Genomic DNA, 19,668 nt, shown 5'->3' on the forward strand with positions numbered 1-19,668 from the left:
CCAGCACAGAGGGGGACCATCAAGTGTGGATAGCTGGGGAAACGCCCTGGGACGGAGCTGCCTGGTGTGGGACTGAGAGTGGGCCTCCAGGACTGACTTCCTATGCTTCTCAGTCCCATTCTTTGCATGGTTGCCCCAGGCACCATGTTAAGGAAGTCATTCATTTATTCATGTGCTCATTTATTCATGCCCTCCACAGATTTTTATTAAACTCCCACTCAGTGTCAGGTAGGTTCTAGAAGCTGGGATTATAGTAGAGCCTGATGCTGCCTACATTTATAGAGCTTTCATTTTAGGAGGAAGACAGATATGCAGAAATAAATGAATTAGTGTCAGGTACCGATAAGAGTTCTAAAGAAAATTAAAGCAGGTAAGGGAATAGAAAGAGGTACAGGTGGTGGTATTTGCAGATAGAGTAATCTTGTGAGGCCACTCTGCAAAGGTGACATTTGAATAAAGAACTGAATGAGGTGAAAGAGTGAACCAGTCAAATACATGGGGAAACAGCTGTGCACAGTCCCTAGGTGGGAACAAATTTTGGGGGTGTACAAGGAACAGAATGAAGGCCAGAGGGGGTTGGAGAGGTTGCAGGGCCTCGCAGGCATGTAGAAGATGCAGGAGTCAGGAACAGCAGTTTAGAACCCCAGATCACTGAGGGGATGGCAGCTGGACTCTGGCCTTCCTACTTCTCTCTTTGGCACACGGCCTTCCTGGGCTTCCAGATATGACCTTTCTCAGGCTCCAGGACTCATAGGTATTCCCTGGGAATAGAGCCTCTGGGTCTTGTCTTCTCCCTCTTTCCCATTATTATTAAAATTTAATTATTAAAATGAGAGGAGTACTTTCTTCCTCCTTTCAGGAGTGAAAGGGAGTGAAGGGCCAGAAGAATGAGTTCACACTAAGGGATTAATTTGACAAACAAATGCTTAGTGTGTTGTGTTTACCAACCTTGCCCCAGTCTTTGATTTGGGAGTTCAGTCGTGGCATAGATCCAGATTTCCATCTGGTGTCATTTTCTTCTGCCCCAAGGCTGACCTTTAACATCCCTTATAGTGAGGGCCTGTGGATAAGGAAAACTCTCAGCTTTATTATCTCAAAAAATCTTTCCTTTGCCTTATATTTTGAAGATATATATGCTGTATATAGAATTCTAAGTTGACAGTTTCCTTTTTTTCCTTTCAGTACTTTAAAGGTGTTGCTGCCCTGTCTTCTGACCTGTGTTGTTTCTTATAAGAAGTTGGCTGTCGTTATTATATTAGTTCCTCTGCATATAGCCTGTATTTATCCCTTCTCTGAATCCTTTTAAGATTTTCTGTTTATCAGAGGTTTGAAGCAATTTGATTGTGACATGAGTGGTGTAGTTTTCTCCCCCTCATTTCTTTTCCTCAGAGTTTATTGAACTTTTTTGATCTGTAAGTTTATGGTTTTTATCAAGTTGGAAAATTTCAGCCATCATTCCAATATTTCTTTAGATATTTTTCTGTTTCCCCTTCCTTTGGGTACTACAATTACAAGTGTACTAAGCCACTTGAGATTGTTGCTCAGCTCAGTGATGTTCCATTTAACTTTTTTTCCCATGTCTTATTTTGGATAGATTTTTATTTTCTTGTGTGAAGTTCACTGATCTTTTCTTCTGTAATGTCTAACCTGCTGTTAATCTAATCCAATATCTTTCATCACATACAGTTTTTTTCTCTAGAAGTTCAGTTTGGGTCATTTTTATATATTCCATATCTCCATTTACCATGATTAATCTTTCCTCTAGTTTCTTGGACATATGAAATCAAATTATAATAACAATTTTAATGACCCTGTCTTGTCTACTAATTTCATGATCTGTGTTTTCTCTGGGTTGATGTAAAGTGACTTTTTTTCTCCTAAGAGGTGGTATTTTCCCACTTTTTTGGTAAGCCTGATAATTTTTGACTGAATGCCAGACATTGTGGAATCCAAACCTTGTTGGTGCTGGATATTTTTGGATATTTTGTATTTCTAAGCTTTGTTCTGGGATACAGTTAAATGATTTGGAGAGTTTAACTCTTCCAGCTCTTACTTTTAAACTTTGTTTAGTGAAGTCAGAGAAGTCTTTAATCTAGGGCTAATTTCCACAAGTGAAGGAAGAAAACACCTCTTCTGCGTATTCATGAACTATAAGGTTTTCCACTCTGGTTTGGGGGCACAAGAACCTTGTCAGGCCCTGTGTGGGTAGCACAGGCTAGTCCCTCTGTCTTTTCAGGAGTAATCTTCCTGGCCTCGGGTAGTTTCTTCACATGCATGATTTGGTCAGTCTCAGATGGAGACTTGAAGGCCACTCTCTTCACTCTCTACAAAGCCCCCTGTCTGTATAGGCTTCTGTACTCTGCCTTGCAAACTCTAGTTGCCTTGGTGTCCTAATTCCCACCTCTGTCTCCTCTACCAAGAGATTTTCCTAGCTCTGTCTAGGTTCCTGCTCCCTACACCATTGCTCAGATACTCACACCAGGCAATAAACTGGGCCTTCATAGGGTTCATCTTGTTTGTTTGTCACCTCTCAGGGACACGGGTTTTTGTTGCCTGATGTCTAATGTCTCAAACACTGTTATTTCGTATGCATTTTTTTGGGGGGGCTTTTAAACAGATCATCCGAATTGCCTGGGAGAGCTTTGGACAAGCCTAGAATATGCCGTTGGCTAATGTGAGGTCACCTTTGGAGTAGACCTGAATATTCCCAGGTGGCTGACATTTCTTTCTAGCTGGAGTGTCAGTATTTTCAGTGACTACTTACATCAGAATCTCTGATTAAAAGAGTCAGTCACTCCTGCTAAGAATCTGGGGTGGAAATCTATTTATCGGACTAAATAGACTTGCTAGAACTAGAAGGAAAGTGTCTGGAGGAGTCCATGGGAACCAGATGAGAACCTAGATTAAGCTGGTGCGGCTCTGGTCTCGGCCAACAACTTGTGAGGTTCTTTCTTACTTGTAACATGACTTTGTAGCATGTTTTTCTCCAGCCATTGGCTTAATGGACAAATGATAGGGTCAGAGGCTGGGCCAGAGGGGTCAGCTCTTGGGTCCTGACCAGCTTTGCTGTATGGGTTAAGTCAGTCAGTCAGCTTCTCAGAGCCATGGAATCGTGAGCTGCAATTCTCGCCTTGCTTTATTTGGATGTGAAGAAAAATGGAAAAATGTCTAACAAATACCTTGAATCTGTACTTGAAGCCCCCAGAAATCTATATGGATGGAATTATGGGTGCTTAGTAAATATATTTGATATTTTCAAGATATTTTCTTCTTGTAGAAATTCCAGAAATTTTACTTCTCAGTAAAAACATTTGGAGTGCCATTGAACGCTTCACAGTGTTGAGTATTATTAGGATTCTGGTGGTGATTCTTCTCAGTTTTGTCTTTCTGACTACCACCTCCCCACCCTCTCAGGGGATTGAAAGGTCTCTGAGTGCATGGCTTTCACTTCACTTTCATAGTGTATTTATGATGGGCAACATTGACTCAGCTGAAGTGTAAGGAAACTAATCAACATATCTTTACGAGCCCCAGCTCTGGGCCAAATGTTGAGGGGAAAACAATGACACCTAAGGTCTAGTTACTGGTCTGAAGAATTTATTTCTTCATTGTAGAAGTAATACCTACAATTGTGAGTCAATTAGAATGAAAGCGTTTGCCAACAAAACAACACAAATTATAACCGATTGCAGAGGCCATAGGAGAGGGAGAGACCAGGTGTCAGAGAAAATGACTGACTTCCCATGATGGCCACATTCCTGAGATATTAATTGCATAACACTTAGAAAGCTCTGAGGAAGGAGGGAGGGGGGTGGAACAGGGCCCAGAGAGTGGATGATGTGGAGGGTGAGGACCAGAGTCAAACAGTGAACAGAATGAAATGCTAAGGGCAGCCAAGGTCACTGTGTCTAGTGCCAGTGAAGGGCCCAGAAAGCATCCAAAAATAGCATCAGGGCCTAGTGTCCCATTTCCAGAGATAGAAGTCTCATACTCCTGCACCACACTTCAAAATTTTCTCCAAATAGTTACACACTCAGTGTCTTTCAGTCATCACAGGAGGCCTGTGAAACAGGCAGGATGCACATTTGTCATTGGACAGAAGAGGAAACTGAGGGTAGGAAAGGTTGGTTGGCTTTTGCACAGTGACCTGAATAGGGAAAGAAGGAACCCAGATCAGAATCCACAGGTGCTCTCTCTGCCTGGCACCCTCACTCTACCGCTGACCCAGCCTGGGGTGGAGAGTCTCGAGCACAGCTCAGGTCCCACAGGAGTGATTTAACTCAAATCTGGGACTAAAGCTTGTCCGGCTTCAGGCGAAGTGCAGGTGTGTGGGGATTGGCCAGGTCTTTCTGCACACCTGCTGGAAAGGAAGGTGGAGAGGAAGCCAAGTGCTCTGTGACATCCTCCAAGTCAAAGGAGAGAAAGAGGCTCCTGTTGACTTGGGAGGGAAGTGGGAGGACAAGAGAGGAAGTCTGCTTTTAAGCCTATTAAGGAGGAAGAACCATGGGCCAAGTATCCAATTAACCTGACATCTCTTGCAGCCAAAATATCTGAGGATATAGGAGAATGTAATATGTAGAGTCTTGGGAGAAAAGTGACGAATAGCTGGGAAATAGCCCCAGTTTATTTAAAAAATAGGTCAGGCCCAACAAATCCGGTAGATTCCTTCCTAGCAATTCCTGATCCAGGAGCCAGAGGGAGGGCTGGGAGGGTGTAATGCCATTTTGATTTGAGGCAGGCACTGCTGTTGTACCACAAAGAGAAAGTCGGGGCTGATGGGAAGCACGGGGCACAATGCCCTTTGTGTTGAGCTGCACGGTGCCCTGGCAGTGACAGCATATTTGGGACTGGCCCAAGGTCACCCAGCCTGAAGGTGGCAGAGACTAAACCCGATCCCAGCTCATTGGTTGTGAGAACTAAGGTGCTTTCTGCAATGGGTGGCTGCCACTCTTCTAGGTGTCCTTGGCTTTGCCTCTCCCTCCTGGTGTCCTGGGCCCTGCTTCTCCCTCCTGGTGTCCTGGGCCCTGCCTTTCCCTGCAGGTGTCCTAGGCCCTGCCTCCCCCTCCAGGTGTCCTTGGCCCTGCTGGGACATTGTCTGGGATTCACAGTAGCACTGAGGCAGTGCCAGGCTTGCCTCTGAGGGCTGCAGCAGGGGTCAGAGAGGAACTGAGAAGGCACGTAGCTGTCCCCAGCTCTGTCTGGACCAGGGTTTCATAGGTAGCCCTGGGGGAGCTGGTTCAACATGCAGCCTGAGGGGTCTCACCCACACAGATTCTGATTTTGTTGGTCTGGTGTGGGGCCTGAGACCCACTTTAGGGAGATTGACACAGATTGTCATAGAGAAACACTGTCCTAAATCACTGTCCTAAATCCCCAGATGGTTCCCTTAGAACATTAATTTCTAGAGATGTTTATAGATCTCTCAGGAGAAAAGGGTGTCATAGCCATAAATTTGGTAAAACTATATACTCTAATTTTCTCTTGGAGATTCACAATTCATTTTAGCAAATTAAAGGCTTAAAATGATTACAATTAAGAAATCTCTTCTCTTTATATTTTGCAATATATACATATATCAAATTTTTACCTTGTACAACTTAAGCTTACACAATATTATATGTCAATTATACCTCAATAAAGCTAAAAAAAGAAAAGATATCTGTTTAGCTATTTGCCCAAACTCACTTCACCATAGAATCCACCACTGAGTACCCACTCTGTGGAATACAATGTAGAAAAATGCAGCTCTAGTTCAGAGTTTCTCAAACTTTGTGATGCATCAGAATCACATGGAGAGCTTGCTGGAATACACTGCTGGGCCCCACCCAGAGATGGTGATGTGGGTGGCTGCTGTAAGGCCTGAAAATTTTCATTGTTCTTTTAAAAATATTTTTTATTGATTTTTACCTAGCGAGGAAGGGAGAGGGAGAGAGAGAGAAACATCAATGAATGTACCCTGACTGAGAATTGAACTGGTGACTTCTTGGTGTATGGGATTATGCTCAACCAACTGAGCTACAACAGCCAGGGGAAATTTGCATTTCTTACAAATTCCCAAGTGATGCTGATGCTGGTGGTCTGGGGTTTACACTTTGCGAACCATTGCCCTAGACCCCTCTGTGAGCCCTGGCTCAGCCACGGTCCTGGCAGGCCTCCTGGCAGCGTTCCCCAGTGGGAGGATGGGGACTGAGAATGGTGAGTGATAGGACCCAAGGGAAGGGGATTAGAGGAGCACAGCCTTGTTGGGGCTTGAGACTTAAGGTAATAAAAAAGCATATGGAGATGGGCTCTGCCAAGTAGCCAGTTACAGTCAGGGACACTGTAAAACAGAAAGGTCTCAGTGGGTGACAGTAGCTGACACTCCGTAACATGCATCGTGTCTGGCCTTGCCTGAGGGGAATCTGGAGTGTCTGTGCCTTTAAAAAGCCAATGCTAGTGAGACATGCGAGGATATCTGTTGACAAGTGAACAAGCCAGGGACCCTGGAGGGTATGTGCATACAGACCACACCACCTTGCAGGACCAACAGCATCTAGACCCTTCTCCCCACACCCAGACTCGCAGACTTCCAACCCCTGATGAGCAGCAGGGAGCTAGGGCCATCTGCTCTAGCATAGCACTTCTTTCTGGGCAGGCTGACTTCAGTATTGCTTTGCTGGGCCCCATCTTTTAGTCCAGATACTAGGACATGAAAGCAGGAGAGTAGATATGAGGATGAAACTAGAACTGTCTTTGGTCAAAGCAGACAGGAAAGCTATCTATACTAATAAAAGGGTAATATGCTAATTAGACAGACATATTCTGGACATCCTTCCAGACAAAGCCACAGTGTTGGGGGTTGAGGCAGAGGCAGTTAGGGGTGATCAGTCAGGCAGGTAGGCAGGCGAGCGGTTAGGAGCCAGCAGTCCTGGATTGTGAGAGGGATGTCTGACTGCCAGTCTGACAGACATCCCCTTAGGGATCCAGGATTGGAGAGGGTTCAGGCCAGGCTGAGGGACCCCCCTCCCGTGCACGAATTTTGTGCACCAGGCCTCTAGTATATTTATAGGCAATAGGAGAGGTCCCAATGCCCAGCAGAGCTCTTGCTTGTCTTGCTGCTGCCTGACTTTCTGCCCTTGGAATGTCCCCCTTTCGGGTGAAGCTGAGGTCCATATCTAAAGGCAGGCAGACAGTGCTTGAAGAGCTAACTCTATGTGATTATCAACTACACGGACCACAGTTTAGATCATATCTGTTAAGCACACATGGGGAGGAAGAAAGAGAGCTATGCATATCTGGCTTCCTCCCCTGTGTGATTCCCAATAGTTTGCTGACTTCTCAGCCAACATATATGAGATTGGTTGATATTTGAAGGTTGCCTTCACCCAGAGCCTCTGTTGTCCACTGCGGCTTATATAGGAGTCAGGACTTCAGACTTTACAGATGTGCCCACCATCATTCTTCAAGACCCAGCCCTTACATGAGTCTTGAGTCTTTCCAGGGCCAGAGGAGGCCAGGCAGATGGGCCAAGACTGAGTTTTCAGAGCCCCTCCCAAGGGTCTTCCACTGTGGCTGAATCATCTTAAATGGCTTCCTGAGACATGTCTGGATTCCTATGGGTTCCTGTATGCCTACATGAGGACCTAGAGGGCCTGTACATCTGCTTCTCCCACAGGACCCACACGGCACCTCGCCGCAACAGGTGCTCACTAGGTATTTGTGAGATGAAAAGCGCCACCCACGTAGCTGAATGCCCAGGGATCCTGGGCCACTGCTCTTTCCTACCCAACTCCCAGCCTCCTGGGACGGCACAGCTTTGAGCTCATGGGCAGAGCGCAAGTCCCCTCTGCAGGAGGCTGACAGCCTGTGACATCAGGGACAGGGCCACAGTTACCATTTTGTTCCCATGACCTGTAGTTATTGAGCTGAATCTCCCTCCATATCTATTCATTTCCCCCCTCATGAATATACACATGGTTGACACTTTATAAATTGGCTGCTGGGGAAAGAGTGTCAGGGAGCCCCATGGAAAAGGGGACCTTGGAATCAGAGTTGAATGGCAGATAAGGGTGACCTTGAACCACACCTGCTGCCTGGACCAGCTGGAACTTTTTCTCTTCTTAATATATTTAAATAGAGTCAAGATTGGGATCAGCTTCATGCACAGAACCCTTTTCAGCTTTAGCGATGACTGCACAGCTTCCGGAGCATAGCATCCATGTGGATGTGCAATGCTGAATGGCAGTTGTCATTGTTTGGTGCCAGCGCCTGGTCACTGGAGTTCACTGTGTGGGTCGCATGTCCTCAGAGGAGGGACAGTCACAGAACTGGATCCCTTGATGCTGCCAAGGTCCTCAAAGGATAATGTTTCAGCTTCTCTCCCTGGACCTTCCTCATCCCCTTATACCTTCTTTTTGGGGGGTATCTCCCCCACGTAACCCCCCCTCCAATCCCCCGCCATCTAGTGCAGATGGTTTCCAAATCCAGAGTGCCAGCCTCAGCTTCCCTCCAGAGCTCTGGGATCGCACTTCCTTTCCTTTTCCACTATTACCGTTTGCTGTTTACAAAAGCAGTAGGTGTTAATGGCATAAATTTTAGGAAGTATAAACAAGCACAAGAAAGGAAAGAATGAGCTGTTGACAATCCAACACCCCACGACAGTCCCCGAATCCCTCTTCATCACACATAAGCATGAATAGGTTTTAATTTTCAAAATGCAATCGCTCTATCTGTTCTACTCCCACGTGTTCTTCTCAACCCACAGCTTATCGTGGTAATATTCCTGTGTTATTAAACACTCTTCCACAACATTTAAAAGGCTGTGTAGCCTGCACTCTGTCAATGTTCATGTAGTCACTTGTGCTTTGTGGAACCTCTAAGTCGACTCCTATTTTTTGCCATTAAATACTGCTTTCACAAAATTCTTATAGCTACACGCTTATGATTATCCATGATTCTTTCCTTAGGATATACTTAAAAAATGGAATTATTGGGCTAACAGATTTCTGCTTTTTTGTCACTTTTACTGAATTTTATCAAACTACCCTCCAAAAAGTTCTCACTAGAATTGTACGAAAGTACTTATTTTTTTTCTGCAGCCATTAAAAATAGAGTTTTAGCAGTTTTGTGGGGAGCTGAGCTTATTTGGTATTTAAGAATTATAACTTTTTTGCTTTAATTTAAAGTTACCTGATTTCTAAACAGGTTAAATATTTTTGCCAGCTGTCAACTTGCCATTTGTGCTTATTCTCATGTGAATTCGTTATAAGCTCCTTTGTCCAGTGTTAAATCGGGGATGTTCTTCTTTCTCTCATTGGTTTGTAAGAGCGCTCTCCATATTAAGGATATTAACCTTGCCTGTCGGGGATGGTAGAAATGTACTCTCAGTTTACCACTTGCCTTTTAATTTGGTTTGTAATATTTATTGACTGGGACTGCACTGCTGTCTGCTTGCTAGACATCTTCTCTTACATGACGCAATGGCACTGCACACTTCACATACTGAGATTTAAACTCATCATTTCCCTGGCCACCCTGCCCTTCCTGCCCTTCCTGCCAGCTGGCTTGTTTCTGTTGATGCACCACCGTTTTCCTGGCCCCCCAGGCTGGAACTGTTGGAGGCATCTCTGGTTCCTGATATGCCATCAGTGGCCAGCTCCCAGAGCTTTTCTTTCTGTGGCTTCTCTGGCAGGCAGCCCTACTTACACAACAGTGCTTCAGATCCCCATTATTTTTTGACTGAACTTTGCAAATAGTCTCATAAGTTCATGCCTTGCCTCCCCGATGCCAGGGCTGCCACTCCTCCTTTCTCCTCCTTGCCCCTGTGGGACGCTGCATCACATTCATCTTCCTAAAGTAGAGCTCGAACATAGACCTCCCTGCTTAAAAGTGGCCAACAGCTCCCCACTGTCCTGTTTATTTAATTACATCACAGCCTGGCCATGATTTCCCTTCAGCCGAATCTCCCACTATCTCCGATAAGTTGCTCCCCAAACAAACTCACTGCTTTCCTTCCCCTTTACCTCTTTGCCCAAGCCATCCCCTCCTCCCAGAGTCCTCCCCACCACCTCCACCTACCAAAATTCATTCAGAAAGTTCCCCACCCACCTCACTGCTGCCATCCCAGGCTTTTCTGACTCTTTATTTATTTATTTATTTTTTTAATTAAATCTTTATTGTTCAGGTTACATTTGTTCCTCTTTTTTTCCCCCCCATTGCAAGCCCTCAAAATTGCGTTTTTTAGCTCTATATCCTCCATTTCTGTCATGTTTTTTTGTCTCCGCATTTTTTATGCTTTCTTGGTGCACCCCCTAGTGGTCTTTGTGCGCAGTCTTGTTCTAGTTGAGCCTTGATTGTTGTAGTTAATACTAGAGGGATTTGACCACCAGGCCGACTGGCTGTGTGAATCAGCTGTGTCTGCCGCGGAAAACTTCTGTCCTCTGGGGAGGTGCTAATCTAGCCTTTGCCTGAGGCTATCCGGCAAATGGCTCTGCGCAGGGCTTGGGCGGGGCGGGCTCAACAGGGCGGGCGGAGGGAGCCGTTATGGTGCCCTCAGTCCTGTTCCCAGAGGCTCTGCTTCTCAGAACCCCCGGAACCGCTGCAAACCTCGGAGGGAAAGCTGCCTTCCAACTGATGCCAGACACTCCCGCTTCTCCCGTTTGGGTCCGAGTCCCCAGCGATTCGCCCGTATCTGGAGCTCAGAGTCTGAGACTCCCCCCTGACCGAAAACGACAACCGCGCTCTCAGCCACCAGCCCGCTTTGCGCGCGCACCTCCGCACCTGAGTTTTTTCCACACTGCGCCTCCTCTGAGCCTCGGTGTGCTGTTATTTTTCCTTCTAGTTGAAGAGTCTCTCCTCAGCCAGCCTTCCTGTGGTTCTGGGTGATGTCCGTTCCGTCTTTTAGTTGTATTTTTGAAGTGGGTTGTTTGCGCAGCAGTCTGCGGTGTTTACCTATGCCGCCATCTTGGTCTCTCCTCCTCTCTGACTCTTTAAATGGAAATGAATCTCTCTTCTTTGAGCCCCCAGAACAATTTACTTGAGCTTCTCTTGTAAAACAAACCTTATTCCATCATCCAGTGGAGCCTCAAAGGTCTTATACTCCTGCTAGAAGGCAGAGTGCTTTGAGGGCACTGTCCTGTACATCTGCTTCTCCCACAGGACCCGCACGGCGCCTCGCCGCAACAGGTGCTCACTAGGTATTTGTGGGAAGAAAAGCACCACCCACGTAGCTGAATGCCCAGGGATCCTGGGCCACTGCTCTTTCCTACCCAACTCCCAGCCTCCTGGGACGGCACAGCTTTGAGCTCATGGGCAGAGCGCAAGTCCCCTCTGCAGGAGGCTGACAGCCTGTGACATCAGGGACAGGGCCACAGTTACCATTTTGTTCCCACGACCTGTAGTTATTGAGCTGAATGACCCTCCATATTTACTCATTTCTTTCCCTCATGAATGTGATGGGTGCATGTGGTTGATGCTTTGTAAATTGGCTGCTGGGGAGTCTCAGGAACCCCATGGAAAAAGGAGACCTTGGAATGAGTTGAATGGCAATTAATGGGTGCAAGAGGCAGGCCCCTTTGACCTTGACCACACGTGCTGCCTGGACCAACTAGGACTTTTTCTCTTAATATATTTAAATAGAGTCAAGATTGGGGTCAGCTTCATGCACAGAGCGTTTTTCAGCTTTAGAGGTGACTCTGCAGCCAGCACGGGAGTGTGCAATTGACAGTCTATTTTTAGCCTCCCTGAGACCGTGACCAACATCCCAAGCTGAGGGTGGGCACACCTGCTGCATTCTAATGAGGCAGCCCGACTGCCTGTGCCAGCCCGGATCTCGCCGACCTGAAATCCGATGTTGCTAAACTGGGAAGTCTGCTTATTTCCCAGAGGCTGTAGCCTAGATACACCAGGAAAATGGGACCATCGCATCCCCCTGCTGACTCCCCTCCAGCCCCTGGCGGTCTTGGGGTTGTGCCCACAGCACGATAAAGGGAAGAAGCCACTAGTTTTTTCTTTATCTTGCTCTGTCCTAGGAAAGGAGGTAGGAAGTCTGAGGTGACCCAGCTCACAGATGAGAAAAATGAGGCAGAGAATGGGGACATGTTTATGTAATCTGAATATTAATAATAATAATAATAACAATTAAACACTTATTATATGCCAGGCAGTGTTTTAATATCTTTACTTATATCAACTCATCCAAATTTCTGGACAACTCCATTGGGTAGTTTTTATTTTGATCTCTGTTTACAGAGGAGGAAACTGAGGCACAGTGATGACAAAATGACTTCCCAAGGTCATTTGTCAGCCAAGTAGCAGGGCAGGGTTTGAAAGCCAGGCAGTGTGGCCCCAGGGTTTGCATTCTTGCACTGTGCTGTCTGCCTCTCAATGCCTTCTTTCATTTTACTAGAGTCCGGGTAGGATCCAGGAGCCCTGATTCTCAGCCCCGGACAACCAACCACTGCACCCGACTCCCTCTGTTTTTAAAGATGCTTCCGCTCTGAGGCCTGTGCTGTGCTGTGCACACCTGCATTTCCTCCACTCCAGGGAAAGGAGGCTCTTCCCCTGGCAGACTGTGCCTCTGCAGTGAGGCTTCAACTTCTGGGCCCAGAAGTTCTCCAAGCTTCTATCTCCTTCTCCCTCCTCCCCTTGGCCTGTGGGAGCGGCGGCGGTCAGTGCTGGGCAGCAGCAGTGGGTGTGCAGCTGGGCCGGGTGTCAGGACTGGGAACCCAGAAAGAGCGGTGCCGGTGGTGCCCAGGCAGGCCACCGAGGTGTGGTCTTCACAGTTCAGACCAATTGCTGAAGTCCAGAGCAACCACGAATCAGAAACCAGAGTGGGAGGCAGCAGGTGTGAGGCCCAGAACCCAGGAGACCTGCATTTTGGGGGCCAAGTGCTGCCTGTTGGGTGGAGAAAGGCCCGTGGGTGTGATCTTCCTAAGGGGGCAGGTGGGACTCATTTTAACTTAATAAACACTCAGTGCGCCGGCCTTTTCTAAGCCTTTTACAGACACCAACGTGTCGAATCCTCAGGACAACTCTAGGTGATGAGAACCACTTTATTCCCAATTTAGATGTGGGGAAACTGAGGCACCAAGAGGCTAATCACTTTGCTCAAGGTAATACGGCTAGTGCGTGGCAGAGCAGGATTTATGTTCTGGGAGACTGGCCCTGGAATCTCCTCTCCAGCCACCATGCTGGACATCTTTCCCTTTATTAAATGTTTACTATTTGCCTCTGAAGAAAGGTATTGTCCTCATTTAATGGAGTTGGGAACTGGGGCCTGGATGGGCTCAAGTCACCTGACTAGCAAGAGATGGAGCTGGGTTAAACCAGATCTGTTTGGCTCCTGAGTAGCATGGCACCTCAGCCATCAGCATGACTGCCAGAAAGCTGGAAGGCACCACACGCCTCAGGAGTGGCCGTGTGGATGACTGGCACCCACCCCTCAGGAGTGGCCGTGTGGATCACTGGAGCGGGCCTCAGGGACCAGGAAGGGAGGAGGGAAAAATCTCAGAGGGCAGGGCCTCGCTGCCACTGTTCACACCAGGCTCCCTTTTTTTGCCCTCAGGTGAGCAGTACCCCCTCTCAGCCCCCTCAGCCTGTGGTCCCATCCAAGCCTGTGCAATGTGTCCATCATGTGTCCACTCAACCCAGCTGTCCAGGACGGGGCAAGATGTCCAAGCTGCTGAACCCAGAGGAGATGACCTCAAGAGATTATTACTTCGACTCCTATGCCCACTTTGGGATCCACGAGGTAAACCATCCTGAGCTGGTGGCCGAATGGGGCAAGCTTGGCCCTGCTGTTCCATCACTGTTCTCTGAGGCAGCATGTGCTCAACTCTCCACTGTCATGAAGTGAGTTCTCCCAGTGGTCCAAGGCCCCTGATTCTCTCTCCATCCACGAGTCTCTCTGGGAGGGGGTCAGGGCCAGGCCTGGAGCAGGTGAGTGGGTGAAAGTGTGTGTCTGTGTTGCTTGGCTGGTGAGCAAGGAGAGCTCAGGGCCTCCATTTTACAGCCCGACACCTGTGTCTCTTCCCGGTCCTCAGTTCAGGTGGTCCAGGTGGACTGAACATCCTTGGTCCTCACTCCAGGAGCTCAGATGCTTTGCAGCTAGGGTCCTATAGCCAAAGGCCTTCTGGAGGTCATGGTGTTGGCCTTCAGGAAGGATGGACATGAATCCTTAGGTTTGTCCTGGACCAATGAGTGCCTCCAGGGAAGAAATGCAGCAAGTGTCCATGGAAACCTGGCCCAGGTCTGGCACCCTGATTGATTCTCAGGAAATTCCTTTGTGTAAATGCTTGTCTTCATCCATAGCAGGGAAGACTTCTGTGAGCTGCAGCATAGAACAGAGCTTCCTGACAAGAGGCTTCCTGATACCTGTACCCCTGGCCCTGCCTTCATCACCTTTTAACACTTTCAAGCCACCCCAAATAAACGACTATATTAACTGTGTGCTTACTGTTCTAAGCACAGTATATGTAGCATTTCATTTATCCTTCCTAAGAACCTTAGGAAGAAAATATTTATATTATCTCCTCACGGTCTGTATGTCTCAAAGCTCTGCCTTCCAATTAGATGCTTCTGTAAACCCTTCCTGTATCAAAAAGGCTGCACTGCCATTGCCAGGCATGTGTTTAGTAATAATAACCGGCATTTTTCTTGAGTGCTTACAACAACCTGGCTGTTGTTCTGGGCATTTTATATTATTGGCTCATTTATTCCTCAGGTCAATCTTATGAGGTTGGTATTATTATCTGTCTCCATTTTATAGATGAGGATATAAGACTTTAAGCATCAGATCGACCTTCGTTCATCCTTGCTGGTTCCTTTGCACACAAGGTTATAGGCTAATAAATGGCAGAGCTAGAAATTAAACCTTCACATTTTGGGCTCAGGCACTTCATTCCTAACTACGTAGCCATACAGCTTCTAAAACAGTTCACTCTTTCTGGAAATGTTGACATTGTTCTTGCTGGCTCCTTTGCAATTCCATGTTGCGGTAGAGAGTGATGTAGGGTCCCTCCGTTACTGCTAGACTTGGGCTCAGCCTGGGGAGACACAAGGTTTGGCCCCCTGAGAATTCCTCTCCACATAAAAGCTCCGGCCTGGGGTGCGGGCCTGGCCCAGGGAGGCCTGGGCAGTCAAGCTTGCCTCTCTTGGTGGATCGAATGCCCTCTCAGGGCAGATGGGTGAGTTGTGTCTACTGTGATCCTCTTTCCGTGGGACCCAGGATTGGGATGGTGCATATGCGGAGCCCTGACCTGGGCCTGTGAGAAGCTCTGAGAGGCAGAAAGGACTCCTTCAAGAGCTTCGCTCCTCAAGGTCCCTTGGCTAATTAAAGGATGTGCCTTCCATGTGGTCAATTCTAACAGGCCCACGGCTCTGAGCACCTATATCAGGGGAGAAACTGTAGTCCCAGGGGCCCTGATGTGCTCCCCTTGGGGCTTTCTGAAATCCCTCCTGACGGAAACCAACCCTCCACGATGGGCATTCAACTCCCCACCCATCTTTAGGCTGCACTCCCCCACGGAGCCTCCTCTGATTGACTTCTCCGACACCTCCCTCTGAATTGCTAAGTTCTTGCTGGGCAACACTTTGGCACCCAGGATGTGCTCTCCTGGGCTACTGTTAATCTCTGTAATTCCTCAGGTCTTGGTTCCTCAGCCTCTAACCAGTGTTTGGCACATCATCTGATTGACAAAGGTTTATTGACATGCCTGCTAGCTTCATCACTCAGGTGATGCCTGGCCAGCACCACGGCCAGGCATCCAGCAGGGTACGATCTCCATTGAGAGGGGACACCAAGGGTCATCATATAAATATTATAGTATGTCTCCTCAATTTCATGTATTGATAGAAAAATCAAATTTGTAAATGAACATATATAAACAGTGTAGACTGAGCTAATTAAGTTGGAGTAAGGGATCTGCAGGTCATAGATAACATGTCTTTCCTTAGTAACCTACCCTAGAATAGTTAGCAATCCTTCACATGAGAAAGTACTTCTGATCATCTAGCTTAAGTCCCTCCTCCTGCTGCTGCTGTCCACCTCTAGATCCTGGCCTCAGGGAAACACAAAGGTCTGTAATGCAGGGTTGGCTAGTTGGCCTTTCTTCCTAGTTGAAGCTTTCCCTCCACCCTGTTTTTGATCTCTGGTAGGAAATGAGTGGATGGACTCTTTACATTGTTCTTCGCGGAGAGAGGGCCTGCTCATTTTTTGTTATCAAACGCCAGGGATCTCAGTTCTGTGGCAGACGGCTCACAGCGATGCCTTTGCCTCCTCAGTCTGGGCAAGACCCATATCTCACCATCCAGAGCCGAGCTGGCCGTTTGGCAGTCTTCTCCCATCATTAACAAGATGCTCACAGGGCAGGCAGCAGCACCGCCAGCTTGCTGATTAATAGTGATCAGTGAGTGTTTAGGAAACATGGTGCTTGGGTTTGATGAGTCGGCAAATACAAAGGAGAAGCGCTGGGTTTGGGGAAGGACACTGTTGGGGTCTAGAGAGCACAGCAGGAGGTGGTCTGGACACTTCCGTTCTTCCATCTCATGACTCCATCCAGAGAGGACTCTGTACTCAACCTTCAGAGGGTGGGATAAGGGAGAGGGCCCTGTGGCCTTCCGTCACAGAGCCTCTCTGAGAAGAATGGAATCTTGAACAGGAACAGAAGTGACAGATGTCTGCCTACTGAGGCATTTGCTCAGAGTGGAGAGGGCCAGCTCTGTGACCTCCCACAGCCCTGCTCTGAATTCTCAGCATCTTTGACAGGCGCTGGGCGTGGTGCCTCAGCTGCCTGCCAGTGGGGCTGTGTTGCCAGCCCCTGCACCCTGGGCGCCCGTCCCACTCCTGGCCAGCTCAGTTCTTTTGACAAGCTTGCTGCAGTTTCTTTTGAAACATTCTTCAAGACCTCATTTCTCAGCAATTAGTCAATGTGCTGTCACGTGTTTAACAGGCAAGAAAGCTGGGAGACAAAGTCATCTACAGCTGGAGCTGGGAATTGTTCTCACCAGAGTGGCATGCTCTGTCTGAAACGTTTGAGGCCTCTTTGGGTCGTTCTCTGCCAGGGATGACTAAAGCAGGGGTGGAGGAGGAAGAGCCTTTACTTTGGGCAGGCCGAGTGGAGGAAGATTTGCTAAGTCACAACTTTCCTTTTCTAAGAACTTGTAAACTTTCCTTTTCTAAGAACTTGTATCTTTGAACCTAATTCCTGAGGTCTGGAGCCTAAAGAAGGGAAGAAGGGACCAAAGAAGTGACAAAAGGCAATGAATTAAAGGGGAGGAGGCACTTGGGCAGCTCTGCTTCAGTAACAATAAGATCTGCAGAGGTATTGGGCCAATCAAATTCCATCAGGAAAGGCTGTGAGGACTTTTAACCATAACTGTGAGTGAGAGATTTCTGAAATATTTGCCATTATTTTTGCTCCATTCTCTGCTCACCTCTAACAATTTCTTTGCATGCATGAAAAGGGTTATCATCACAAAAGGCCAGAGCTAACACTTATATAATCCTTACTATATTTATTTAACCATCACAACAACCCTATGAAGTAGGCGCTCTTATTACCCCATATTCCAGATGGGGAAATTGAGATACAGAGGCTGAATGATGACCTGGATCAGAGAGCTCAAAAGCATTAGAGCTATGATTCAAATGTAGGAATTCTGGCTCCACTATACTCTACTGTATTCCTATTTATAGAGCATGGGTTTTGCACCATGCCCTGTGCCTGGTTCTGGGGAAACCATCTGCAGTCTGTGGTCTCACTGTGAGGTCTTGCAGTTTTGATGTCTAGAAGTCTTGGAGTGTTTGGTCCCAGACGTCTCTGGGAGGGAAGGGCTTGAGCTCACTTTCAAATAAGTTAAAGCCAAAAGTAAACTCAATCTAAGTAAACCCTTCCATACTCAAATTCTAGTATGATCAAATATATGAGCTCTGAGGCAGCACAGGAAGTAGTGGCTCCGCTGAAAAGCAAATAGTACAAGATCTTTTAGTCCCTGTGATTAAATTCCCTAACACAAGGATTAGAGCCACAAACCCATCCCAAACTTGCTCAACTCCTGATTGGATTGAACTGAGCAGCCCATCACTCTAGCTGCCTAACAAAGGAAAAAACAGTACTTTTTGGAAAAGACAACAACAATAAAAACTAACAGCTGGCAGTGTTCCTTACACATTATCTACAGTATAAAATAATTATTATAAAATGTGAAGAAACAGGAGAATTTGGTTAATAGTCAAGAGGAAAATTAATCAATAGAATCAGACCTATAAACAGCCAAGGCCTTGGAATTATCAGAAAAACACTTTAAAATAACTATAATAAATATGATTTTTAAAAAATCTCCAAGAGAAGATGTATATAATAGATGAAATTCTACAATAAAAGTACAAGATCTAAACCAGATATTTATTGGATGAGATTAATAGCAAATAGGATACATAGAAAGAAAAGATCTATGAACTTAAGGACAGATCAGTGGAAATCATCCATAAAGAGAAAAAAAAATTGACAACAAGCTCAGTGATTTGTGGGACAGAAACAAGTGGTAAAACATGTGAGTTCCAGAGGCGAAGAAAAAGAATAGGAAAGAAAGATATTGGAAAAAGTATAGGCGGATAAATTTCAAAAAGTGATAAAAAAAACTTAGTTTGCTCAAGCAATGAAGCTACATCTGAAACAAGTGGAATTACCACCTGATTATGTTTATGATAATCCCTGGTCATTCTCTAAGATCCATCTCTGTCTTCTGCATCGATCAAATGGGCACACTGAATGGGGATGTGGGTCTCCGGGAATTCATCTCCTGGACTGATGGGCCTCATGGAACTAGTGTCAGTTCAGAGCCAGTGTCCAGTAATCCTCAAAAATCTGTCTTTGTTTTTCTCCAATGTTATCACCCTAATAAATGGCTGCAAGCCTTCTTAGGGAAGGTTGGAGAATGATTAACAGCATCAGTTCTTGGCAGTGCAACAGGATTTCCCCCCAGGGGACATGGATTTTCCTTCATTCAAGGGGTTCTGTAAACTAACTCAAGTTTGGGAATCATGGAGGGACTCTGACTCTGGTGATTCAAACCAGACTTCTGCTCACCAGATACTAGTATAAGTTTTCTGCTTAAACATATTAAGCAAGAATTTAGTATGATTCCCTTCTGAAATACTATAATCAAGAATTTAGTATGATTTCTTTTCTGAAATACTATAATCAAGCAGGGAACATCAGAGATCTTTGCAATTCAAACTATTCTGAAATCTTTGGCTCCCATGTCCTTCATGGTAACCATGCCCACCTTATCTTTGGTGATTACGTGCTGCAATTTAACCCCCACTACCTCAGGATCTCAGTTTGATGTTATTCCCATAGTATTCAGGGATCTCAGTTCAGTGGTAGAAATTCCTCCTGTAATTTCTGACTTATAGAGAAGAGCCACCACAGAGCTCTTCAAGGATGCTGGCCTCCTCTCACAAGTTTGTTTCACACAGCTGTGGTGAAAGGTGTGCTCTCTGGTGTTGGTGAGTAGGTCTCACATGATAATTGCACACTAATGTTCTGATTTCCCTGAACCTCTGGGTACCTCCCTCTTCGGCATACTGAGAAAGTTCTGACATTTCAATTTCATTTAATGTAGGCTAATGTTGGGTCCATATTTCAGTCAACCAACCAAACCAATAGTTAGGAGCATTTCAAGCCC

General features: G+C 46.6%; 1 protein-coding gene across 4 annotated transcripts in view; it reads left to right on the top strand.

Annotated features, from left to right (window-relative positions):
* The window catches only part of PRMT8 (protein arginine methyltransferase 8), a 91,842-nt gene that overhangs the window by 20,231 nt on the left and 51,943 nt on the right, over nucleotides 1-19,668 (top strand). For 3 of the 4 annotated variants that reach the window (XM_005876999.2, XM_014548357.1, XM_005877003.2), the window contains one exon: nucleotides 13,544-13,729. The exons of the other annotated variant lie outside the window; for it this stretch is intronic. In XM_005876999.2, the coding sequence (XP_005877061.1) occupies nucleotides 13,544-13,729 (186 nt within the window). The remainder of the gene's footprint in view (nucleotides 1-13,543; nucleotides 13,730-19,668) is intronic. 4 annotated transcript variants of the gene reach the window in all.

This window comes from Myotis brandtii, unplaced genomic scaffold (genome assembly GCF_000412655.1).
Source record: "Myotis brandtii unplaced genomic scaffold, ASM41265v1 scaffold504, whole genome shotgun sequence".
Lineage (NCBI taxonomy): Eukaryota > Metazoa > Chordata > Mammalia > Chiroptera > Vespertilionidae > Myotis > Myotis brandtii.